This window comes from Nelumbo lutea, chromosome 1 (assembly GCF_056320005.1).
Source record: "Nelumbo lutea isolate HS-2025 chromosome 1, American lotus-T2T, whole genome shotgun sequence".
Classification (NCBI taxonomy): Eukaryota; Viridiplantae; Streptophyta; class Magnoliopsida; order Proteales; family Nelumbonaceae; genus Nelumbo; species Nelumbo lutea.
Window position 1 is genome coordinate 104,158,634 of NC_142684.1, and position 25,542 is coordinate 104,184,175.

The 25,542-nt window shown below is 37.8% G+C and overlaps 1 protein-coding gene across 4 annotated transcripts in view; it reads right to left on the reverse strand.

Moving 5' to 3' along the window:
• The window catches only part of LOC148876537 (MADS-box transcription factor 23-like), a 48,990-nt gene extending 29,873 nt beyond the window's left edge, over nucleotides 1-19,117 (reverse strand). For 3 of the 4 annotated variants that reach the window (XM_088961324.1, XM_088961166.1, XM_088961092.1), the window contains exons 1-3: nucleotides 18,869-19,040; nucleotides 18,458-18,682; nucleotides 9,517-9,592 (exon numbers count right to left, since the gene is read on the reverse strand). In XM_088961324.1, coding sequence (XP_088817450.1) covers nucleotides 9,517-9,592; nucleotides 18,458-18,639 — 258 coding nt within the window. In that variant the 5' untranslated portion in view covers nucleotides 18,640-18,682; nucleotides 18,869-19,040. Of the gene's footprint in view, nucleotides 1-9,516; nucleotides 9,593-18,457; nucleotides 18,683-18,868 lie in introns of all 4 variants that reach the window. The other variant, XM_088961245.1, reaches the window with a different exon arrangement.
• Between the last annotated feature and the right edge of the window lie 6,425 nt (nucleotides 19,118-25,542).

Consider the following 25,542-nt stretch of genomic DNA (forward strand, 5'->3'; position numbering starts at 1 on the left):
CCAACTTCAACATCTAAGAGAGAGAGAGAGAGGTACGACAACTTGCCTTACATAACCACATCTTGCACCCTAGTTTTTATTGGCCAACCATGATGGAGGACACGTAATGGCACGTGCACAAGTGTCACAAATGCCATGTTCATGGGGAAAGGATTCACAAACCTACTAATGCCTTGCATCCTGTTGTCACACCTTGGCCCTTTCACACTTGGGGGTAGACCTTATAGGAAAGATACACCCATCCTTTAAAGGGTATTGTTTCATCATCGTGGCAATAGATTACTTCACTAAATGGGCGGAGGCTATTCCATTGTGACGAGTCTACGCCGCTAACATAGCGAACTATCTGAGACAAAACATCATCCACAAGTTCGGGGTACCAATGCGGATACTGACCGACAATGACCTGTCCATCAAAAAACAAGAGGTTCGTGACCTTTTAGGGCAATATGGGGCTACATTAGGGACATCAACAACATATTACCCCCAAGGTAATGACCAAGCAGAAGCTACGATCAAGATGTTACTAAAAATCCTAAGCAAAATAGTAGCTGACAGCAAAAAAGATTGGGCATAAAAGCTATCAAAGACCTTGTGGGCTTATCGCACGACGATTAGGAAAAGCACACACGTGACACCCTATTCTTTAGTTTATGGGCAGGAAGCAGTACTACCAGAAGAGATTAAGGTTGTATCCCCTAGGATAGCTGCGATAGTGGATAAAAAGATCATACCAGAGGATATGGATGATTTGCTCGCAAACAAACTTGAGGTGGTGGATGAAATCAGAGACAGAGCGGCAGAAAGGCAAGACAAATATAAACAAGCTTTAGCAATTAACTTCAATAGACACCTGAGGCCCAAAAGTTTCAATGAGGAGGACAAAATGTTGAAAACAGCCCTCAGCATTAGACAAAGCAGATCCACAGGAAAGTTTGCACCAACATGGAAAGGACCGTATTTGATAAAAAAGGCTTACAAGACAGGTTATTATGTGCTTAAAACTATAGACATGGATGACAACGATGAAACCATAAATGACTATTGGTTGAAACCTTACTTTGAGTAACCATGTTTTGTATGCATGTACGTCCTTCTTTCGAATAAATCTATGATGTGTACTTCGGATTCTCTCCCTTATGGTTTCTTATCATGACAAATACCTTTTATTAATTAAGAGCACATATGCTTGTCTCACTTATACAACTGCATTACATGTACCTCTCATCCACACAAAGCCCTGAACACCCCAAGCAATTTGGCACCTTGAGCACAAAGCCCAGGACACCCCGGGCACCTCAACAATTGCCCCGACACCCCAGCCATCTCTACAAAGCCTCGAACACCCTATGTAATCTGGCACCCTGGGCACAAAACCCTAAACACCTCAGGCACCTCAGCGATAAGCCCCGACACCCCAGGCATCTCTACAAAGCCCGAAAGACAACAAGCAATTTGGTACCCTGAGCACAAAGCCCTGGACACCCCGAGCACCTCAGCGATAATCCCCGGCACCCCAGGCATCTTTACATGACCCCTGTCTGCTTCATAAACACGGATACTCCACAATGGATTAAGAAAAGAAAATCTTACTCATTGACAATAACACTCATCTCGAACATTTCATTTTATATATAACATCATTGCACCCGATAATACCTCACGTGTTAGAAAACACTATTCGATCTGTGATAAGGTTGATCATGACTGTGCCGATTGTGGAAGTGCCCAACGAATGACCGGCAAAGTACACAAGTGTCGAGCGTCTCAACTAAGAGGCATACACAATTTCCTTTTATAGTAGTTTACAACTAAGAGTTGCTTACGTTTGCAGCAATGTTTAATTGTGACTAATCCTTATAATTATCTTTCTTTTCTCACCATTCGATATTGACAAGCCAAAACAAATTTCGCATGTCACTACTTTCTCAACAAAGGGCATTCTATCAAAGCTACAGGGGGGCCGTGCCCACCAAGTCAGTAACTTGATCATTCCTGGCAGCCCTAGCCAAATCTGTGCAACACAGATACTCTCCCTCGTGGGATTAGCCTCTGTAAACGTATTGCATTGTATTAAAGTTGCGCATCAAACAACTACGCCTAATGCAATTCACCTGCATTACTAGTGACAACAGGCTTAAGGTAAAATCAGCATTACTCTTACCACTACACCGCTACATCCCTTACAAAAATACATGGATAAGATATTCAAACAATTTTCCCTCGTTATAATATGTAGCTATATTGCAGGTAAAAAATGAATACAACACAACACAAAATAGTGACATCTAAAGTAGGGGAATAATTCTCACAGTATTAATTCTAAATACAAACTCTTCATTTCTTTCACTCCTCCCGAATTGCGACTATAGACTCTACAACCCCGCTAGTTTCCTTAAACTTCTTCAAACTCTCTAGCTCAGAAGTGTAGTCATCAAGTATCTGCTCTTGCCATGCACACTCCTCTCTCAGACTCTTGAGTTTGTTCGATACTTGGAAGACACCCGCTTCAACAACCCTGCGGCACCTGTGAACATCATTCATGAAGCAAAACAAATCATTCTGTGGTATATCTTTTCTCGCCTTCCAGAAAGCATGTGCCAAGATTACGACTCATTGTTCAACTTCATTCATAAAGAAGCCCATCGACGAAAAAGCATGACAAACCTCCAACCAGCAGGCAAAGTCTGCCCATGACAACTCTTCTAGCAGGCGACACATCACGAGGCTCATCAATGTAGCGACGTCATTCAAGGCAGGACCTACCACATCTAGATCAGTCTTCCTTTTGGCAACCAATTCGAACGAATCACGGCAGAAGAAAATTGGGCAACTGTACTGGAGACGCTATAACACAACTCCCTACCTTGAACATACACAAGATTTGTCACTAGGAAGTGCATTAATGGGATATCATGATTCTCGCAGTATCCCAATAGTTGTTGTCGTATTTGGTCCAAATCCTCCTCATACGATACCTCCGAGGGGAAGCAAACCCCCCCCCCCCTCTACGTCTTCATTCCCTGAGCGGTATCCCTCGTCAATGGAAAAGCTAGTTATTGGCACATCATCGCATCCAGACTATGGGCAAACACCCCCAGGGGGGATACCAACATCGTTAGGAGACATGGATTCCATAGAAGCCTACTCACGCGTGTCTTCACACTGTGTCGCCGCCACTACTTCAATGGAATAGAAATGCGATAAATCTTGATTGTTGGACACTTGAGAAGCAGTGTGGGGGGCTGCATTTGCATTGGTACTCTTGACAGTACCATCCAAGTCTCCAGTCACCACGGGCCCGATTATGGGGGGCTGCATTGCCCTCAATTCCTTGACCATACACCAAAAGAACGGTGTGTAGGACTCCCCAAGGGGGAACTTAGATATGAGATTCTGCGATCGCCCTCGTTAGGATCCGTCTCATTGCGATCAACCCGCCTCAAAGTGAAGGACTGTCTCACAATCAATCATCACAATATAAGATAGATGTAGAAAGCTATAACTAAAATACAAGCCAATGCACTTATCAAACATCGTCCACTGGGAGTCATTACAGGAACTCCAACGGACGGTGCCACACGAACTATTTGATCGCCTATGATGGCTTGACCGCTTTCGCTCACAAAAGGTGTGATAGGATCCACGCTCAGCAAAGGTAACATAACTCCATCTAATCATAGTTCAGTAATCATACAGACACTCAACAAAACTTACTGACTCGTCATTCTTCAGACCCCGCCTTGGCCAATCATAGTTCAGTAATCATACAGACACTCAACAAAACTTACTGACTCGTCATTCTTCAGACCCCGCCTTGGCCAATGGGAATCCCTTTTCTTCAATCTTCTGCTTGAGAAGCAAATCATAACACCACCTAGGGAGGGTGACTCATCTGCAAGCCCCGCATTCTCCAACACCGAACCAATACTACTCCTGAGGGCTGCCGTCGAAACATCTTGGATGGCTACAGACTCACCCGCAATAGCTGAGGCCAAAAAACTATGACCACATTCACGACCCTGTACCGAAGACGCATCAGAAGGCAACGGTGCATTGCCAGAACGAAAGGGGCATGACACCCTCGCAAACTTAGCCCTCTTCACAAGAGAAGTGTGACTACAACTTGCACCCTCGATAATCGATCATTTTCCAGCACGTTTGGACGGCGATCTCTCCGATGAGTTAAAGCGAGGAAGAGTTGTTCTGGCCCCCTGACAGGCAGCATGGCCTCGGGGAGGGGCCAACACATGGCGGGCTAGTGAGTTCACCCATAATAATTCCTAGAACCTGACGAGCAATGAGTAGAGGTATGACAGATGGAGCGATTTACACACTTGCATTCTGCCATAACTAGCAATTGGAAACCGAGTGCATCCCGGGAACGCTCGATTATGACAACATACCCAAAATACATCTTCTCCGAGGTTTCTCAAAAACTGGGCGCCTATGTCGTCGTACCCAAATTGTCAGAGCACTCGGTCTGAACGATAGATAAAGAGCTACGATTCCCCTGAATGGTCCAAATATGCGATCACCCCAGGTCACAAAATTACTCGTGCCATTCTCACAACAGCACTTCCCATCTCAAGAGCACACTGATTATCTCCACCCTCCGGGACAAGCACGCCAATGTAGAATGGCCCAGCATAGCGGACTATACGAGCATATGGTCTCCATATATATCCATCCAAAGAGGTCAATTTCAAACTAATCTCATTCATTTTAAAATTTTTGTACCTCTTTGCGTGAAGCCACCATTTCCCCCTACACACTTCCACAACCTTCTCCTTCGATTCATCACCATTGAGAGTAGCAATTTGAAGTCAGAGAGGATGAAGGGTTCAAGGCTTCACATTGAGCTCAAAGCGTTCACATATGAACATCCAAATAAACAGAGTGAATATGTAGCTCACACGCCTCCTACAACTAGGGTCGTTCTGCTGTTGAACAGTGTCGTCCAGCTGTTCGTACAAGTAGCCAAGAAACATCGATGTCAGGGGGAGTTGATACCTGCTAGCAGCAAATACAGCCAAGGGGTTTAGAACGGTGCAGAGACCATAATCCGGCATCCCTAACAACAAGAAGCGGGAGGCCACATACAGAATATAGGCAACAAGGTGGCACTAAGAGCCTGCACCTCGTACCATGACAAGGTGGCACTCGAACCAGTAAGCCATCCATTGATCCAGTGGCATTTTTACTCGCGAAGAGGATCGGTCCACCAACGCCTTAAAAGTGCTTTGTAGACACCGCACCCCCAACTGGCAATGCTAACAACGCCACCACATCCTCCACCGTAATAGTAAATTTGCCAAGCGCACCCAAGAAAGTATGCATGCGCGAACACCAATGATTCGAGTAGCTATGAGGACAGATTGAGTGACCTAAAAGTGGTACAAAGCAGAAGAGTTTTTTCTCACCTAGCGAACAACCTTCCAAAGGTCAAATGGAGGAGATAATGGCAACAACTATATATAATATGGGAGTAGCCTGTCTGCCCCTTTCATAGCAACCAGGAGAGCAAGAGAACTAAACGGCACCAGAGAAGACGGTAAGATGCCTAATTGATACCCAAACAAACGCTTTGCGAACAAGTAAACTCGAGAAATTACCCAAAGGTCCCTTTCGGAGGTGGGACCAGTGAGGCGCATTTAATGCAAATGCGTTGCCCCGTACCGTAACAGCGATGGACGGTAACCATCACCATATCCTATCATATTTCAATCCCAACCCACACGTGTGACTAAATCGCAGTAATCTCAGGTTGGCGATGGGGAGTAAATCATTACTGTTTGCCACATGGATTTTCCTCACAAAAAAGAACTTTTGTTCCTAGCCCTCGAAGATATGATGACAACCAATCAGATTGCATGCACTAGACAAAAAAGACACGCGATACTAAGCTAGCCGTCGCTCATGAAAGCCTGCCGCCCACACGTCACCGGTAGTTTGAAAACAACTAGCAGTACACCCACTATACATAGAGCAGACAGCGAGGCCTTGACCACGATAACAGCTTGAAATTGCTATCGGAGCTAGCCGCGAACCATCCAGATTTGGGTAAACACACAACACGACTGCTCAATAACATTAAATACATAACACGTCATGGGGTTCATTCAAAATCAGTGTACATTATCAAAACAAAAAACAAAAAACATATAATATAAAAATTTATAATGCAGCCCACTCCCCGAGTCGCTTCTATACCCCCAAGCAGATGTTCCAGAGATATATATGCCGTTAGCTCGCCAATCTCTGCCTCACACTCTGCCACCATATGACGCTGATAAGCACACTATGCCTCGAGGTCTGCAAGATGTCTGGTAGCCTCCTCCAACCTGACCTCCGTTGCCTCCACACGACGGTGCACATCCGTTATGGATCGCCTGTAAACCAATGGAGAGTCCTCGAGACCCGCCCTCTAAAACACGTGCGCCAGTCAAATGACGCGATCCTCAACTTCTGTGACTTGAAAGTCGATTGTAGCAAAGCTTTCACAGGTCTTCAACCACCGCGCTAGGACACTCCATGAAATCTGATCGTGCGGGAGGTTCATTATCTCAGACATCACTGCCGCGAGTGTGTTCACCGCTGGACTGATGATTCAAGCAGGCAGTTCAACTGGGGGCAGCCAACCAGATTGGACAAGCGTGTTACCAAATATCAATCCTCTGAATGCACACCCCAAACATAAATGTCATCAACGACTTCATACCCCAAAGGGGCTATCGCATTCTGCTCGAAATATTGCATGAGCCTTTGACGGACTACGACATACTTTGATGTTAATACCGGCCCCACCAGAGACGGTGAATTGGAACCCACTAATTCGTTGACAACCAATTGAGCGTCGTGATGGTTAAGAGCCATTCCCAACTTTGAAGTATAGAAACACAGCAAAGGGACAATCGAGCCGAACTCTAATGCCGCAGATAGGGCATAAGAAACCCTTTTATAAACTACCACGACCAAGTGACAAGGGGAGCCAAACTAGCATGTTCAAACGGATCGTCTCAAATAATGACGACTCATAAATAAAACCTAAAGGGAGATAGAGTGCCACGCAACACCTATCGAGATTTAATTATGTACCCAATGCCGTCGTTCAAACTTTCAAAACCCCAATGTCACACGTGTCACTCCTTACATCCAACTGAAAGCTATGATGATTACGATCGCAGCTTAGCCACTACATACTCCCTGATCCCATCGTCCAACACCTTCTTCCCCATATGGCGTCTCATTGTCTTTTGATGATTTTCCTTCCCGATAGCAATAAGAAGGAGGCGGGGGCTAAGCCACACAGGCAACATTGACTGCCATTAGAAATCAAATCATCAAAAGACAGGGAGGTTGAACCTTCGATCATCATGAATCACCAAGCACGAGCATAGGAAGCATGCAATTTACACATAAGCCCAAGACAAGTAAAAAAACCAGACCCAACACCGGAAAGGCAAAAGACAATGTGCTGTTCGACAAGTTCCCACTTGCTGATAAGCAAGGGGGCTAATGTAGGTATGTACACCTTATTCGGACCCTCAAAGAACACTCATATACCAAGAGTAGCGCCATAGAAGCAATCACAAATAGCAATGAACCCATAGCATGCTAAGCAAAACCACGATAAACCCACAGCCTACGAACCCACTTCGGATAACGGGTCGGAGAGGACAATAGGCCGAACCTATGGCGAGGCTCGCATGTAACTAAACACACGCAGACCAAAGCAATTTGCAAATTGCCACGAGACGTCGACAAAACATCAGTTTCTGAAGGGTGACGTCACCATCGATCACATAGGATTGGTTACGATGCGCAAAAAGGTAGTAGCACACGCGAGTAATGAAGAATCTTGAGGATAAAGAAAGCTGATCCCTGAGAAGATCTTCATGAGACACGTGGTGATGCCCAGTAACACATCCAATGATTGTCAATAAAGAATGTACTTCCTTCCTGATACGGAGAGAAGATCTCGCCTCCTACCCTTTAGGATCCCGGGATCTTCTTGATAAATAGAGGACCTCCCACACATTAGAGATCGTCGAATCCCAAGCATTTCACTACCGATACCCTCAAGCCCCTACAACTCTCTCATTCTTCTTCTAACCCCATACTAAAAGGCATTTTGCTCCTTTCAGAGACTCTCCATCTTTTGAAGAGAGACCACTCCCAATCCAGTCCAATACCTCCTCCCAACCATATCCACTTATATCTTTGACTTGTATTCTTTATGTTACCGATGCTATGATTATGAACCTTGTTTTGATATGGATATGGGATTCTAAATAAATTTAATAACAATGGATACCCTATTTGAAGAAGAAATCCCATGATTTGGTCTTCCGTATCATGTATTTTCTTCATTATATTTATATCCTATGCAAAGGCATGTCTATCCTAGGTATTTAACTTCGCAGCTTTTCACCTTCTTGCAAATCAAGGGGCCCACACCAATGTACCTAGCAGCCATCCGATTCCGTGGCGATTCTCAGTATCTGTGATCAATGGCTAGGCAGTAAAGGGTGCTCACATTAGTACATTACACTTCGAATCCTCCGAAATCTGACGCAATTTCCTCTCTCAAGTTTGAAAGAAAACTTGTTGAGATCTTTAGAAAATTTATGTACTCCTTCCAAAGCCTAACCCTTTAACACCTTATTACTTCTTCACCTCCTATTCAATGAATGAATTGCCATGTTATTGGCCTTACTCTACAAACTTCCATTTCAGTCTCTTAGCGAAAAATATCCATAAGTTGGAAAGATCTTTAGCCCCATTGCTCTCTGCTTTTGTTAATCAATTGTACGATTCTCCATTTCTATGTCCCATTCTACAGAAATTCTTGCTTTAAAATGCTCCAACATTAATTTTAGCAGCTAGATGATGATTCGTGATAAAAATAGCGGCAATATAACGAAAAAACCAGAGGATAATCAACTTAGAGTGACTTTTCTTCACCACATAAGTGGAATTTAATTAGAATACTAGACTAACATGAGTAGACCACCCGGCTATAAAGGCTCTGCACAGAACTTTTTAGTGATCAAGCACGTTCTTTTTGGACATTCTAGTTCTCAGCTTTTCTTTGTGAAATGACATAGGTTTTATATGAAGTTTGAGAAATGTTATACCTATAAATGGTGTAGGTTTTAGCCAGATAGTCAGATACTGTCAAACCTGTGGCACTTATATGATTTTTATGGACTGGATAGTCTTCATCCTCCAATCATATACTTTTTCCTTGTTTTACTTTTTGCTTTTTCTATTAACTTTTCACCGTTATTTTTTAACGGTTCCAAAAGAATCTGATTGCAAAAGTTTTAGATTTCCCTATTATAAGGTATTTACAATTCTATATGTATCCTTTCAGCACTTGAGCAAATTGATGAAACAATACGCAGTGGAAAAAAAATGTGAAAATGCTTGTCAAATGAATACCTTACTTCTATTATTGCAAGAATACGCAGTGGAAAAAAAAAAAAGTGAAAATGCTTGTCAAATGAATACCTTGACTTCTGAGGTTGGATTCAGCAGTTGATGCTCCTCCTTTAATTTGTTATATCGTTCAATTATTGATCTCATGCTGTTAACAGCAGTGGTAATACTATTAGCTTCATGTTGTATTTATGAACATTTCATTATATATTGTTAAATGCTTCATCATAAAAGGAAATTCAACAAAAAAAGGTATTGGCATCACAGTGAGAAAGAAAATGTCAAGGAAAGCATATCAAACCATCCTAATTTTCTACCTTTGTTAATTTTAACTATCCTAAATATTCTACCTTTATTAATTATTAGCCATCTTTTTTCAACCCTACACTGTTGCATGCTGTTCTATGAAAGTTGAGAACACAAGTAAAAAATGGAATTATACAAGGTAACATGGCAATGGGGCGGGGCACCCCCTCCCTCGGGCAGATTTGGGGGGTACTTCCTCCTTGGAGGACGGGAAATCCCTGAATTTTCTCTATCCTAAGACAATTACCTAGTACCTACAACATATTTATGGTTATTTTAGAAATAGGATTATGGGAATCTGGGATATTTTAGAGATTGAGTTATGGAGATTCGGGGGCATTTTAGAATCTGGATTATAAGATCGTAGGGGTTTTTGGAATTTGGGGGAAATTCAGGGGTATTCTAGAAATTAATATTAAACCTAGGTACATCTTGATAATTTACCACCAGGTTTGATGCAGGTTTTGGGGAATTATATGTAAACCCCTTCCCAACCCATTCTTAATTTCTTCTAACATTTGCAGTTCAAGTTAATTGTATATTGCTACTTAATGTGATGGTAGAGGTAAATAAAATTGTACTTATTTGAGTCATTATTTGTTCATGCAAGTAAAAAATGGCATTACTATCTTCCTAGGAAGGATGTTTGATGACAGATGAAGTACATGAACTAAATGACTTATTATTTATGTTTGATGACAGCTGAAGTGGCTGAACTGAATAACTTATTAATTTGTCTTTTAGTGAATAAAATATTTCAGTAAAAAATATTTAAGCATATATAAATCAACCCAATTTCATCTTCAATCGTGGAGCTCACAACCTTATTTATTTGCATAAATAAAACTTTCTTTTCCTTGAAAAAAAATGGAGCTCACAATAAAAACATATCAGCTAAACGACAAAGCATAAGTTATTCAGTTCAGCAATTTCAGCTGTTACCAAACGTTTCGAATCCGATTCTTAGATAGCCAGAAACATTTAAAATGGACGCATTCATGGGAGAAGCATCTTTTAGTATGGAAGTTTGTCAGATGTCTCAGAAGTACATCCAGTTTGCTAACAAAATGTAAAGGGCTAGAGATGGCTTAAAAGACATCCAGTTTGCTAACAAAATATGATATGAAGTACATATCATATTAAGCTGATCTTAAAGCCACAACTTTGTACAACGACCCGATTCACCTGATAGAGAGAGTTGCAGTAAGCTACATACATCCCCCCCCCCCCCCCAAGTCTTATCACAAGTTCCCAACCATGTTGGGTTAACTACACAAATTCTGTTTTGTCATTCTACTTTATCAACGGCCATTTCCTTTGTCAAATTATGACTTATGAACGTTTTCTTTTTTTACCTTTTATTGAATTATCAAAAGGAATTGACTTTTTGATAGATAAAAAGACGATGACTTGTTAAAAAAAATATCAATAATAATAATAATAAACAATAGACGAGGATATATGCTTGCTAAAAAAATAATTCTAATGGCTATGTCATTCCTAGACTCCTTTTTCTGCAGGGAAAAATGAAATTTACATTGGTGTAAATGTGTGGGAGTACAAATGAGCTGGTTCAAATTCTGGCTTACTTTTTTCTTTATGATTATGATTATTATTATTATTATTTCTGTTTGATTTTGATATCACGTTATGTTTTTCTCGAGGGAAGTAAAATGATTTGGTCCCCACCTTATATGAAAGAGAGGAAAGTAATAGGAAGGTTATTTATTTAGGAGAAACAAAATAGGAATTATGTGATCTCTACTCTATGAGAAGAAATCCAAGTAGGAAGAAGGTGATACAACTAATTAAGATAGTACAATTTTTGCATCAGGTAAGAGTACAAACAATACTCACAAATAAACATATGCTAATCTGAATTGGGTGCAAATGCATCCAGTTCAAATTTGCACTGCAAGCAAGCAGAGCCTAGACCAAAATGAAACAATGAATTGAGTTCTCTTTTGTCATATGGATTCCTTTAATCATAAGGAATCACCCAACAACAATTTGTATATTAACACGACATTGGATTTCCTCCTCACACCAATTTCGTAGAGCATTGCAGGATTGAGAACATCCCGTGTACATAATGTTATTATTCATGGGAAGATGTTCCCAAGGCACAGCTGCAATGCGATGCGATGTGAGGATGGTGTGAGGTGCACTCTATGAGGAGCAGACCGAGAACTCATATTAACACTAGGCCAAATCACAAGTCACAACTAGTCACATATAATTAAACATAGCTGAGCTTCGAGAGAAAGCGTAGGCGTTTGCATCAGGAATGATGAAGGCGATCTTGTACTTGGATTTTGCCACAGATATGAATATATGAATAATCAGGAAGAGGTCTAGTCATTGCTTGACATGGGCTTAAACATTAGATAGCACTGCACTTCAATAACCAACTCTATGATTAGTAGTAATTTGAAATAGTATCTTTCGTCATTGGAAAGAAAGGATTTACTGGAATTTCAGATATTGGCGGAGAAATGTAAGGCGGCTAATGAGAGGTACAAACTTTCAGGTGGTTCATGAAGCCACAGGGTGTAATGAGGTTGCTGATGGGCTTGTGAAAAGATGAGCAGATCAACAGACCCTCAATCTTAAACAACCTCCAAGTACTTCCAGGAAATCCCTTCTTTGTTTGCATTGAAAAAGAATGACATTTCGAATCCTATATTGGATCATCAAAGTAAAACCTTAGGCTATGTTTGGTTTGAAAGAAAAAGTAGGGAAAGGAAGGGAAAGGTGGGGAAACCTTTACATATCTTGTATAGGTTTTTCCACCTTTCCCTTCCTTTCCCTACATTTTCCTTCAAACCAAACATAGCCTTAGGATATTGGTATGATTTGGTTGTTGGGTAAGGTAACTGCTTTCTCTTTCTGGTAATATTGCAACAAGACAACCAAAGATCATGATGAGGCAATGGGATAGATTATTCTGAAGAAGAAAAAAAGAAAAAAAGAAAAAACTGGTATGCTCTTAAAGCATTGCTTGCTGGCTTAGTAGCTCATCTAGATTTATATGACCTAGAAGTGAAGTGAGGAGTCATGGATCAAGTTAAGGAATCATATCCTACCTTTATATATAATATGAATCTTATATACTGTGTTTAGTTGACATTATGCAAAATTGCTATTTCCATACTCATATGTTATATGTTCAAATGTAACAGTTAACCTACTAACATTAAAGAAAAAGTAAATATGTATAACATTTTAATAATTATTAATAACTTAAATTTTTGCATAAATCATATAAAAGTGAATAGATCTATTGTTCAAGTATTTTAAATACCCAAAGAAGTTCTTCTCTCTTTATTTTATTTTTTTTTTGAGAGAGAGAGGTTAAAATCAAGTATATTTAAATATTGACAAACTAAAACAAAAGTTTAAACATATGAAACATTTTTAGATACTTGAACAAGACTTTTGATTATGACAGGTCATACAAATAATCTAAAACTCTATATTGGATACTTTGAAATAGATCAGTTTAGTCTATCAATTGGAATGAATACCTTTTAACATACTAGTCCAAAAGATATAATAACATAAAAAATTGAACATTTGATTTTTTTTTCTTTAATGATGTTATGAATGATGGATTTAATAGAAGATACTTAAGCTGAGGGATTTTATAACAAAAAATAAATAAATAATGTTTCAAAAGTGTATTAAGGAAACCAAAATGGTGCTTTTTTAACTTTTTTTTTCATTTTAATTTATGCTTAATCAAGCATACAGGCCTTACTTTAATCACTCAATGAGATTGAAAGGAGCTGCAGTAAATCCCTTGATAATCCAAGGAATATTCAAGACATGCCCCATGAAATGAACATTTAAGCATGTTGGTCTTTCTTACGAGTCACATATTTAGGTAAATGGCATGGCTGAATCCTTATGGTAAGCAAGTAGGTTTGACAGTCAATAAGTAACGTTGAAGAGAAGAATCAATCATATGATATAGTTCAAAAGTTGTCTATACAAGATGATTGTGTTATGCACCTTAATTTTGTGCAAAAGATGGGATAACCAATTTGTGTAATCATTAATACTGAAGGTTTATAGGTTCTCATGAGATCAATAAATCCTAATCCCAACCATTTGGCGTCTCTCACTAAGTTGGTAAAGTCTAAGTGGGTTATCTTTTCATCTAATGCCTTCAGCTTAAAAAAATGGTGTAATCATCAGTCGCACATTATTAGAGCATTCCATTGACTATCATATTATCAATCAGTGGTGGTATTGAACCCCTTAACCACCTTCAAACAGATTTATTTTTAATTTCACCTTTACTGGTCTAGACACCTATTCATCAATACTATACTATCTTTTATCATTCTTATCCATTATGAGAACATACCATGCCTTGGCCATCCAATTTTTTGTTTCATAAGTATACCTCATATTACAATAGTCATCCAAATTTTTCTTTTTTTTTTCAATTTGGTTATTTTATAGCAATTGGAGAATATTTTAGGAAGAGTTTCTCTTACTCCATTCAATAGTTATAATTTGCATTTATTTCTTATATTTTTTTTAAATTCAATTGATGTTTTTTTGAACATGTGAATAGTGTTTAAATATTCAAAATTACAAAAAAGAAATCTGAACAACTTGTGAACCTTCTATTCATTATATGCGTACCTATTTGCATTGATTTATTAAATTGTATCTATATAAATTACCACGTATTGAATATCTTTAAACTTCAAAAATTACAAGAAATTATTAATTAATTATTAAAATCTGTAAAATGTTGATGTAATTTGTTAGAGGTTTTTTTTACTGTTTGAGTTATTGGTTTTGTTTAGATTTATTATATGCATTCGAAAGATAAACTGTTCATGGACTTTATTTTAAAATACGTAACAAATATCATTAATGATTTTAATATGAAAAATCTTATGTAGAAAATTTTATAGTAATGTTGCAAAAAGCTTGAGGTAAAATAAGGGAAATTTTCCTTTAGCTTTAAAACATAGATGTTTCAAAAATATTATGAGGACACATTTAAATGGGCCCCCACGAGAATAATTTCCCCAAAATAATAGTAGTCTGATATTGCAAGTTGGGCATCTGATTATTAAGAGCAACTCTTAGCTCATAGTGAATGTCTTAAAAAGAGGAAAGGAACTTCCATGGTTGATCCAGAAAAGGTGCAGATCCATTTTGAGATTATTGATAATAAGAAACACTATATGATATTACTTCAGAAAGGGAAACCAAACTTTCTTGCGGACTTGCAAAAATAAAGATGATAGACAGGTCTTTGATATTTAGTCTGAACATAAGACTGCCAAGAGAGCTCAGAAGCATTTCAGTGCTGGATAGGTTGGGCTTAAATAGTCCTCTTCTGAATTATTTTGATGTGTCCTTGTCTGATGTTTGGTGTTGGGTCAGGCCCAAAACCATCAACATAAATTGTAACTTGGATGAGATTATATGATGGGTCAGGTGGTTACACACACACAGATATATATAGCAAATGGTAAAAAACAATCCAACCATTATTTGGATTTTGTGGTCCTCTCTTTGTTATATTAATTAATCTCTGGTTTGGGCTTCAGCATTGTTGTCAGTGTTGAATATATGTTTTTGAGCTTGCATGTTCTGCATTTATTATTAATCTTTTTCATTGTGTCTTTAACATTAATCAGTAATTTTTAGATAGCTAAGTTAGTAGTTTTGGCTTTAATATAATGGTCAGATAAAAAATTTAACATTTAATCGCAAAGAATACTCAAATTGAATGTTATTATTAAATCAGAAGTTTAACATTCATCTTTAATTATACGGTCATAGCTTGTCTTGCGTTGATTAAAAAAGTTACCTTTATATTACAACAATTTAAAACAGTACTATGATAAAGTAAAGAATATAATGATTGGTTCTATACTATAAACACGGAAAATGACTATTAATCTTAAGAACATGCTCTAAGCGATGACATATTACCTAATGCATCAGGCGGTCTGGAATTACTATGATCTGCTTCAGGACCAAAGGAGCAGCTGCCCTACTTCCTTTCTCAATAAAGAAATATAATGGATTTAACCACCAAGTGATTGCATTTCAACATATGGAGTCATAGACTTCACAGTATTTAGCATCTACTTCGCTTTCAAAGCCATTACAAATCAAAGGAAGGCATCAATTCCAACCAACATTAATAGTTGTAGCAGCAACATGATAAGGTGCACAACCATCACCCGCAAAGTAAGGGGCACAAACATAAAAGTAGAATCATGTACTCTGTCAAGGGTGCAGGTTGTTTGTCCAGACTAAAATTCTACCATGTTAAAGTAAAAATTAACCTAGGGTAGATGCAAGCATCATAGCTTGTGTTTGATCCGCCCCAATCAGCACTTCTGTTGTTTAGATAGATGGAAAAGTCTAGCAGACAACCAGTCGGCGGCTAGGGGCGAGTGTTAAGGGTTGCGGCTATGAAGCTATCAGCACAATTGAATATCTAATTTTCCCCTTAATTTTCTTATGAAGGGAAAGGCAGGGAAACCTTTACAAACCTTGTATAGGTCTCCTTACATTTCCCTTCCTTTCCCTACTTCTTCCTTCAAATCAAACATAGCCTAAGTGCTTATAATTTCTTCATCTAACCTAGATAGAACTCGCGAGATCCCTTTATTTACAATTACTATTTAAGGACAAAAGTAAAAACTGTATGGCATTTTACCAAGAAGAAAATCATTGAGTTTTCGGAGAACATGGTGTCATCCCACAGGAGGAAAAAAAAGAAAACTCTTCCCAATGTTGAAATAAGAGTTGGTTCCAAATATGAATTGTGGATCCAAACCGATAGGTTGTGTCCAATACACTTCATGGAGCCGCAGAAACCATTATCTATGCCTCAATTTTTCAAATTATGTGTTAATTGTTCAATTTTTAGGGATCGGCATGGTAGGCACTACCAGAAAAAAAATGGTTGACACTGAACTTTGCCCAAGTTTCCTGCTGGAATTGCAACGGTTCCTCTGACTGAGAGAGTGTATAGTATACATATCTGCATCTGTATGTATGCATATAAACACTTCTGACATGATGACACTCCTCTCTTACAATTAAAAACAATATTTTTATTATTTAATTTTACTTGGAGTGAAAATTTCAGTAATCCTAACACCAGTTAAAATATTCATCCTTCATTTTTTTTGGTCATATAATTTTCATCCTTCCAAGTTTCATGGTATCTCAACACGAAATAATGAAATAGGGTTGGGTGAGTAGTTTGCTCAAATAACATACCAAGAAACAAGGGTCATGACTTTCGCTCCTAACTCTATGTGGAGTTAAAACTTACAAGCGCACAAACACACACACACGAGTCGAACAGACATCACAAACTATTCCTTGGTGCATAGAGCCCTTCGTCATCCAGAAAATCAACCTATATATGTGTTTTTACCAGGAAAAATATAAACCTAGTTAATAGGTTCTCTCTCTCCCCCCCCCCCCCCCCCTTTTTCCTCCTCTGGAAGATCAACAATATCTTCTGCTTTTATCTTTCCAAATATTGGAAAGTTCGTTGCCTCATATAAGCATCCTAGGAGTAAACACAAGCTCAAGATACTTTAAGCTCAGAATTCCTCCTAGACTTGGGGGAGATTCATAAGTAGCGTTGGAAAAAGAAATTTCCAAAGAAGAAGAAATACAACTCTTTAGATACATATATAATAAGATATAATCTCTTTAAACAATTGCTGTTGAAGCGCTAGTGTTAATCCCATCTTCTTTAATTTTTAGCTGAGTGTGACTCCTACAACACTGTTAAGTGGCTGAATGTAAACCAGGGAGGACCTTGGTGGCTGGATCGGTTTTTGGTCGAAGCTACTGACTTGATTGCTGCTTACATGTTTCAATCAAATGGATTCCTAAGGAGCTAAACTCGACTGCTGATTCTGGATAAATCAGGTGTGCATAGATCTTCTTTGTATATGACTAATTCTTTGCCTTGGTTTTTGTTTGGGCTGATATTACTTCATCTTTTGAAGTGTATAACACCTTGTTATTTCTCTCAAAGAAAAAAAAAATCCCATCTTCAAAAAGTCCGCTATTATTTTCCAAGGAACCTAGCCAATGGATTGAGCCTGCGACTCTAACACTGAAAAGTCTGAAACCTCTAACGTCTCAAGACTGACAAAATGTTGAGCAAATTCCCTTAACCATGCTCACAATTCAAGCCATCGTTAACAGTTGTATCCTAGCCGTGGAATCCTTCAAGGTTTCGGAAGTATTCTTCTATAGGAAATCACAGCGTGATCATAGAGACGATTAATCAAAGTGCAAGCCATGAAACAACAAAAAAAAAAAACAGAAACAAGTACATATCAAAGTCCGAAAGGAGCGAAGACTACGTTAGGTCATTTCCATGCAATATACCTTATGTATCAATCTCACTGTAAACATCTTGCATACCAATAATTAGCACAGTCATACACTAGTCAATCGTCAGTCACTCACTCATCGTATTCCTTGAACAACATCAGTCTCGTATTTCAGGAAAAAACAAAGTGGAGAACAATAGAACTATATGAGACATGATAATTCGATATAGAGATTCCAACCTACAGATGCAGCGCCATTACTATTGAGAATATAGACTCTAGCTACTCAGATTTTCAGGTAATAGATAACCGAGAGAGAGAGAGAGAGAGAGATGTAAGAAGATATTTTATCCGACCTGGTACTTGCGAAATCATAGAGCTTTCCGGTGCTGGAGAAGATCATCAAACCTACTTCCGCGTCGCACAGGATCGCGAGTTCCCTGGCCTTCTTCAGCAACCCGTTCCTCCGCTTCGAGAAAGTGACTTGCCTGCTGGTCGAATTGTCGATCCTTCGGATCACGATCTTCCCTCTACCCATCCTTACTACTTCGGGTGTTAGGGTTTCTTCTCCGGCTTCTATCCTAAACTTGCGGAGACAGAGAGTGAATTAGTGAACTTGAGCTCAAAGTTTTAAGATCTAGAAAATCTTAAGAAGGTAGAAAACTAAGAAAGCCGAACGATAATCAGCAAACATACGAAGAATACTTGAAACCACGAAGATCAAGTGAGAGATCGGAGAACAGAAAGAGAAGAGATTCGAAGAAAACCTTTAGCTCGTCGATGTTTAATGGCGGAAACCAGAGATAGAGAGAGAGAGATAGAGGAGGTCGTAGGCCTGAGATGTCTTAAATGTCCTTTTATTCGCATCAACAGCTTTACAAAGGACGCTACAAAAGCGGTTTTAGGAGCTCGAAACCACTTATTTTGTGAAACAAGACCAGTTCGGTTCCTTAGACTGCTAGTGGTTTTCCTGTTCAAGTCTCAAAATGGGAAGGAAACAAAAGCGAAGTTGGTCCGAGGCAGAATCAGGGGCTGCAGGAGTTTTTTTATTTCCGTAGTTTTTCTATTCGCGCCGTCTGCCTTATAGAACACTGACACGTGTGGAATAGCAGGTTTCCCGTACCTCCTTTTTCCCAACAAAGTTACTCCTTTTTTGAAATGGCGAACTTGTCCCTAACAGTCATCGGCAGTTAGCCGCTTTGACATTATTGTTTTCTTTCTTTTTTCCAGTTTAGGACGGTACGAGAATTGGCCAATTGCAAGTGGGCATTATTGTTATTTAGTTTTTGGCCAGACGAGAATTTGGCATCAAACAAATAACAAATCTATCTTTCAAAATAAATAAATAATAAATCTATCCATCTACTCGGCGTTTGACAATAACAGACTTATTTAGGCCGTGTTTGGTACCATTATTATTTATCGAAAACTATTCTTAAGTCACTCCAGTATTATGTAGTTATTTCTTCCATTACTTTTTATTTTTGGTTGAGTTGTTTATCAGCAAAACATTTGTCTTCGGTTAGGGTGGTGTTGGTTCCACTGCCAAAAATAATAATGCAAAGGTTTATAGTTTTTTCAGGTAAGGCTCCGTTTGGAAGGAGTATAAATATAAATATATACAGTGTAAATATATACAAAATACAATGTTTTGCACTTTACATATTTATATTTGTACTCCTTCCAAATGGAGCCTAAACAACAATGTTCGAAACAATGAAAATAATGACCACTCCTTACCATGTTTGGAAAAAGCAAAAAATAACGTCAAAATGACATTTCCAAAAGTGTAGCCAATTTTTGAGAATCGACACTTTTTTATTGTTTTTTGAAAAATGACTAACCAAACAGCAGATTGTGATGCATTTTTTGCCATTTTTGAGAATCTTTGATGTGGTTCCGATATGGTGCTATGTTTTGAGAAAACAACAATGTAATCAAATACCTACGTAAATCCTTTTATAGAGAAAACATCAAAATGATATTTCTTAAAATGACAAAACGTTTTTTCCTTGTTGACCTGGGTGATATTTGGCATCATGATGATTGTTTGAAAATCACTACCATATCAAAGACATGTCAGCGTTTGAGGATCCAGTGTTGAAAATTTTATTTGGTTGGCCGATTTTGGTGATTTTTAAGAAATCGGCCAAAAATCGATTCTTGAAATTAATAATTTTCAAGGATCACCTCTTATGGTGAGTTCCTGAATAATAACTCTAATACAAAAAAGAAAGAAAGAAAGAAAAGAATCACCCCTTGAGAATCAGCACCAAATAAATTCAAAGCTGATTTCTCAAAAATCAGCTTACATGGCAGAAATAATACCAAATAACAAAATTTTTATCGATTTAAAAAAAAAGATATTGATTTTATCAAAAATCAACTTTCCAAAATATAGATAAAAAGAATCAGCATCGATGCCAAACATCACCTTAAGTGGCTCCTAACTGTCATGCGCACTGTTATGCGTAGGATACACCCACTTACCCACTTTTCAGGAAAAATTTCATATGAAACGTTTTTTAGAAAACAATAAAACCAAACACTGGCTTAGATATCAAGAACCATCCAAAGATGAAAACCTAAAGAGCATATTCTTCCAAAGGATGCCTACACAGTTTATCATACACGCCCAAGAATATCCATGTGAAATAACGGATTATACGTGCCAAATATTCTACCGTATACATAGAGGTGAGAGCCTTTTATTATTACTTTTCTTTTTTTGCCCTTTTCTGTGAAGAGCCAAGATGGCCTTACCCACCTAGGGTTACCACATCGATTCTCAATGCTTCACATAAAATCATATCAAGCTGGGATATAGTAGTCATTTAGGGGAAAGAAAGAGGTTGTGATGGGAATTGCGTGTGAAGTCGACTGGGTAAGGTCACCGTGAAAAGTTCGGATTCTGTCAGGGAAACGTTCGAGTAGCTTCTTATAACTTTGCATTGGGAATATCTCCATCATATGAATTACATAAATACGGAGATATTCCCAACGTAAGGCAGGTTGTTGGAACGGGGGGCTTTACCCTGACGGAAGCCAGACTCTGAGTGGCCTTTCGGATTTTCCCAGGTCAGAAATACAAGTGAGTTTCTGCTCGTGGGGGATCGTGTATGCATCAGGAATGTGGGTCTGCCACGTGGCATGTGAAAACAATTGATGGATTGTTTCGCAGGCAAGAGTAGATCGCGATTCGCGCATACAAATCAAAATGTAAAAAGACCATTTCTCCGTTTTTAACTCACCACTACCAAAGCGAACCCGGAATTGACTCGAGTCTGTATTAGCGGCAATGGATGGTTGTGTCAGACACTCTTTAACCAATAACAACGCTCCACGTCAGCCATAAAATATATATTCTCTACAGTCACTCCAATTCCTCACTTTGTATGTGATTGACGTGGAGCTTTTTTATTATTTAAAGAGCCCAGCCATCAACTGCTTTCAATCCGGACTCCCCCTCCCCGTTTCAAGGTCCAATTCATAGATGAGACTCGTATCCCATCATAACTCTTTCTATTTAAATATCATCCACTCTTCTTGGAGGCGGCAATGAAAAGCACTGTTTTCAGCATGACGGAGACAGCAAATCATGGGCTATAAGATATATATGCAAGTGGGAATTGTTTATTTTTCCAAGCTTTCATTCTTTAAGCTATTTCAGCATGACGGTGTCATGCTTTTGCTACGGCATGGTGTCATCACTTAGTACTATGTTAAATGTTAAAATTAACCGGAAATCAAATCCTTCCATACATTTCTGTATCTCAATCTTAATTAAATTGTGGTGGAGCCACAGTAATATATCAAATATCATACTTAGCACCCTATATTAAAAGGAAATATTATTGGCGCAGTGTGCCCACAGCACATCTCAATCATGTATTGAAAGCATTTTCCCGTGGTAAATAGAGATGTTCTCAATGTATGCTAAGATGTGCATGTGAGATGTCTATAAGGCATGCTGAGTGGGGTGCAAATGTATGTTATAACAAAAATGAATTCATATAAAAAAGCTAGTGTAAATATGCATCGTGCAAATACATGAAAAATAATACAAAATACAGGGTTTTACATTATACATATTTATATTTATACTCTTTCCAAACTGAACTTAAGGCCTTATTCGCTTTTCCGTAAGTTATTTATCCGGGTAAATGCAGCTATTTGGGTAAGTTTTTCATAGGAAATATTTACACAGGTAACTGCATTTACCATGTTCTTTTATTTCTCATATAAATAAGACAATGACCATTTTATTCATAAAAATCAATTATTAAAAGGGGTATTTTTGTCTCATTCAAGTGTTGACAAATTTCCCCCTAGGTGGGAAAGTTATTTATTCACCTAGGAGATGAGTATCACTTACCCGGGTAAGTGATACCCAGGCAAATAAACTTTTCTTGGTCCCCACATAAATCTGAAAAAAGAACAAGAAAATCTTGATCAATGGGAACCAAAATCCCATTGACCAACTTTCCCCACTCTCAAATTCCAAAAAAAGAACACCCCCTAAGTATTTTTTATCCATATACTTGTTTCCAGTATTTTATTTCTTTTTAAATTTGAATAAATCCTTACAACCTTTGCATTGTGTTAAATCAAGTTCAATATTGGATGGACTATTGAGTTGAATCGACACATCTAGGAACCGGAAAAATAGATTATCTGATTCGTGCAAATCAGCCCTGCTGATGGATGGCAGTCCCTATCTGAAGAGGAAAATAGGCGAGCATTCTAATGATGGATACCCAGCATTGTTTTTCTTGTTCTTTTCAAGGCTGATGTTAGGTGTTCACAAATCACAAGTGGCTTTCCTGAAATGAGCAAAGATAAACTCCTATATGAAACCCCCAACAAATTGAAAACTGAGGTTAGTCTCTAATCATGAAAAGACTTTAATAAGGTTATATCAAGGTTCAAAATTCTGTTTACACAAATTTCATGCTAAATTTGAAGCACAGAAATTAATGCAGATAAATTCAAAGGAACTTATTCTTTTTTTTTTTTTTTTAATTTAAGTGGGATACAAACTCTTTTTTGGCAAAGAAAACCCTTCAATTCTCTTGTCTTGGACAAAATCCGAAATCGTGACTGGAACTTGCAATTATGAGAAGCAAGTAACTCCCAATCTTGTATGAACGAAAATTTATTCACTCTCAATCAATGATTAGGACGTGAATGGCTGAAAGCAATATTCTCGCTTGTATAATTGACAGGAACCTTTTGTGAATGGCTGATCCATTAAGGATCCACTTGTGTGAGTTCCTTTTTAAATGGGATTCTGCATGTACCAATCTAAGATTTGGTAAATCTATTCGAATGACAAATTTAAACTTGGGATTTATTTTTGGCATCAACGCCGTTATATATCAATTCGTATTGGTAAATATGTATCATATCAGAGATTGAATCAATGAATTAGCCTGCAGGTTTTTTATAAAAAATATGTATTGTATCAATGGGTCACCAATATACAAAATATAGGTGTTTCGGGTTTTTGACGTATTTCAGGGGTAGACAGGCCTGAAACATACCCCCTGACCTATGTTTGAAAAAAAAAAAAAAAAAAAAAAAACTAAAATAAAAGGTGGGTGCATGATTCAAATTATCCATACACCCCTTGTAGTATATCGGGTATATCGATGCTTTAAACCTTGTGAGGCTGCATTTGGTTTGATATAAAAGAGAAGAGAAATAAAAAGTTGAGGAAAGTTCTTAACAAATTTTATAAATTCCTTTAACAACTACCCCTCAAAATTTTATTTCTCTCTTATTTTTTATGAAACCAAACAAATTAAATCCGAATTTTTGCCATAAAACTTTTTGGAATATTGTCTTAAATATCAGAGATGAAGCCAAGCACAAGAACCAAAGAGAAAACCAAAATTAATTAATATTTCTATACAGAGTTCAAATCAGCCCCCCACAACTTTCCACAGAACATTCCCGTAGTATATTGGAAATATCTCCCAATAATAATATCAAGAATAATAATATCATCATCAGAAGATGTTCTCAATACACGCAGGGATATGCTATGGAACGTTGTGGGGGCTGATTCGGTCTCTCCTATACATACTTGATATGGTAAATTGATGTCCATTATTAGCTTATTTTAACCTATATTGATATATATAACTGCATAAAGGACACATGTCAATAGTAGCCTCTCTACATTCTTTTTTTAGAATTGGTCAGACAAAGCAGTCTCTGCTTTGGATTTTGCCTAGTACTATAGTAAAATCTTAGTTATGCTCATTCTATACCATCTGTTTGATAGCAATCCAGAGCTCAGAGCTCACCACATGCCAGTCACCTACTAACCATTAACTAATGCCGTGGAAAGTGGTCCATTATACTTTGGAACTCAAATACATTATTATATATATTGATCTAGATCATCTTTTATCGTATCATGTGAGCACATATATAGACCATAACAAGAGACTTGGCTCTAGAAATAAGAGTCAAGCAGCTAGCCAATAACCTATGACCCCCTCTCACTATTGACAGTTTAAACTTTAAACAGTAATTAGAACAACATATTTTTCCAACTTTGTTTTTGATCAATTTGTGTGGTTATGCGTAAAAATGATTATCATAAACCATTAGAAATTAAGGAGCTGTTTGCAATATGTATGGTTTTGTTTTTTGAAATTAGGCAATTGGCAATTTGGCATGTCAGAAGAAACAATAATACAATTTAATTGTTTTTCTTCTTTGTGGCAATGTTTTGTCTAATTGAAAACAACATCATGCCATATGTTAGAAAGAACCCCTAAAATGTTATACAATTCGAAACAAAAGTTCATAAAACATGAACAAATTAAGGGAAGTTTTACAACATGGTTTTTTTTGTTGCTGGTTTCAAAAATAAATCAAAACCATCTGTTTTGAAAACAAATTGTTTTCTCAAAACACAAAAAAAAAAAAAAACATGTTTTGGTTTTATATGTATTTCTATTTCTAAAATTGAAACAAAAAACATATTTTTGAATTTCTGATTTCAAAAGCATGTTTTCACCTGGTTGTTTAATAACATTCATTTTCCATAAATCATATAATTTCTACACTGCAAAAACAAATGAAAACAAAAAACACTGATGTTGTAGAACACCTACGAAATGAATTCAAGTAAAAAAGTGGGAAACATTACCCCATCCTAGTAAAATGTCACTTTTGTATTAAATTTGATTTTATGTCCACTATAATGCCAATTGCCATTATGGAAACTGCTATCAATGCTGTTATTACAATTGTTATACCACTGTAATATTGATCTTTGTAATATTCAACATTGTCAATAGATCAAAAATAAAGATAAGTTAATCCATTTGAATGACAGAGTATGAAATTTCAAATCTGAAAGGACTTGATTGGTTTCTATGTAAATATAGATCATAGTTTTTAAAACTGGACTGGACCAGACGGT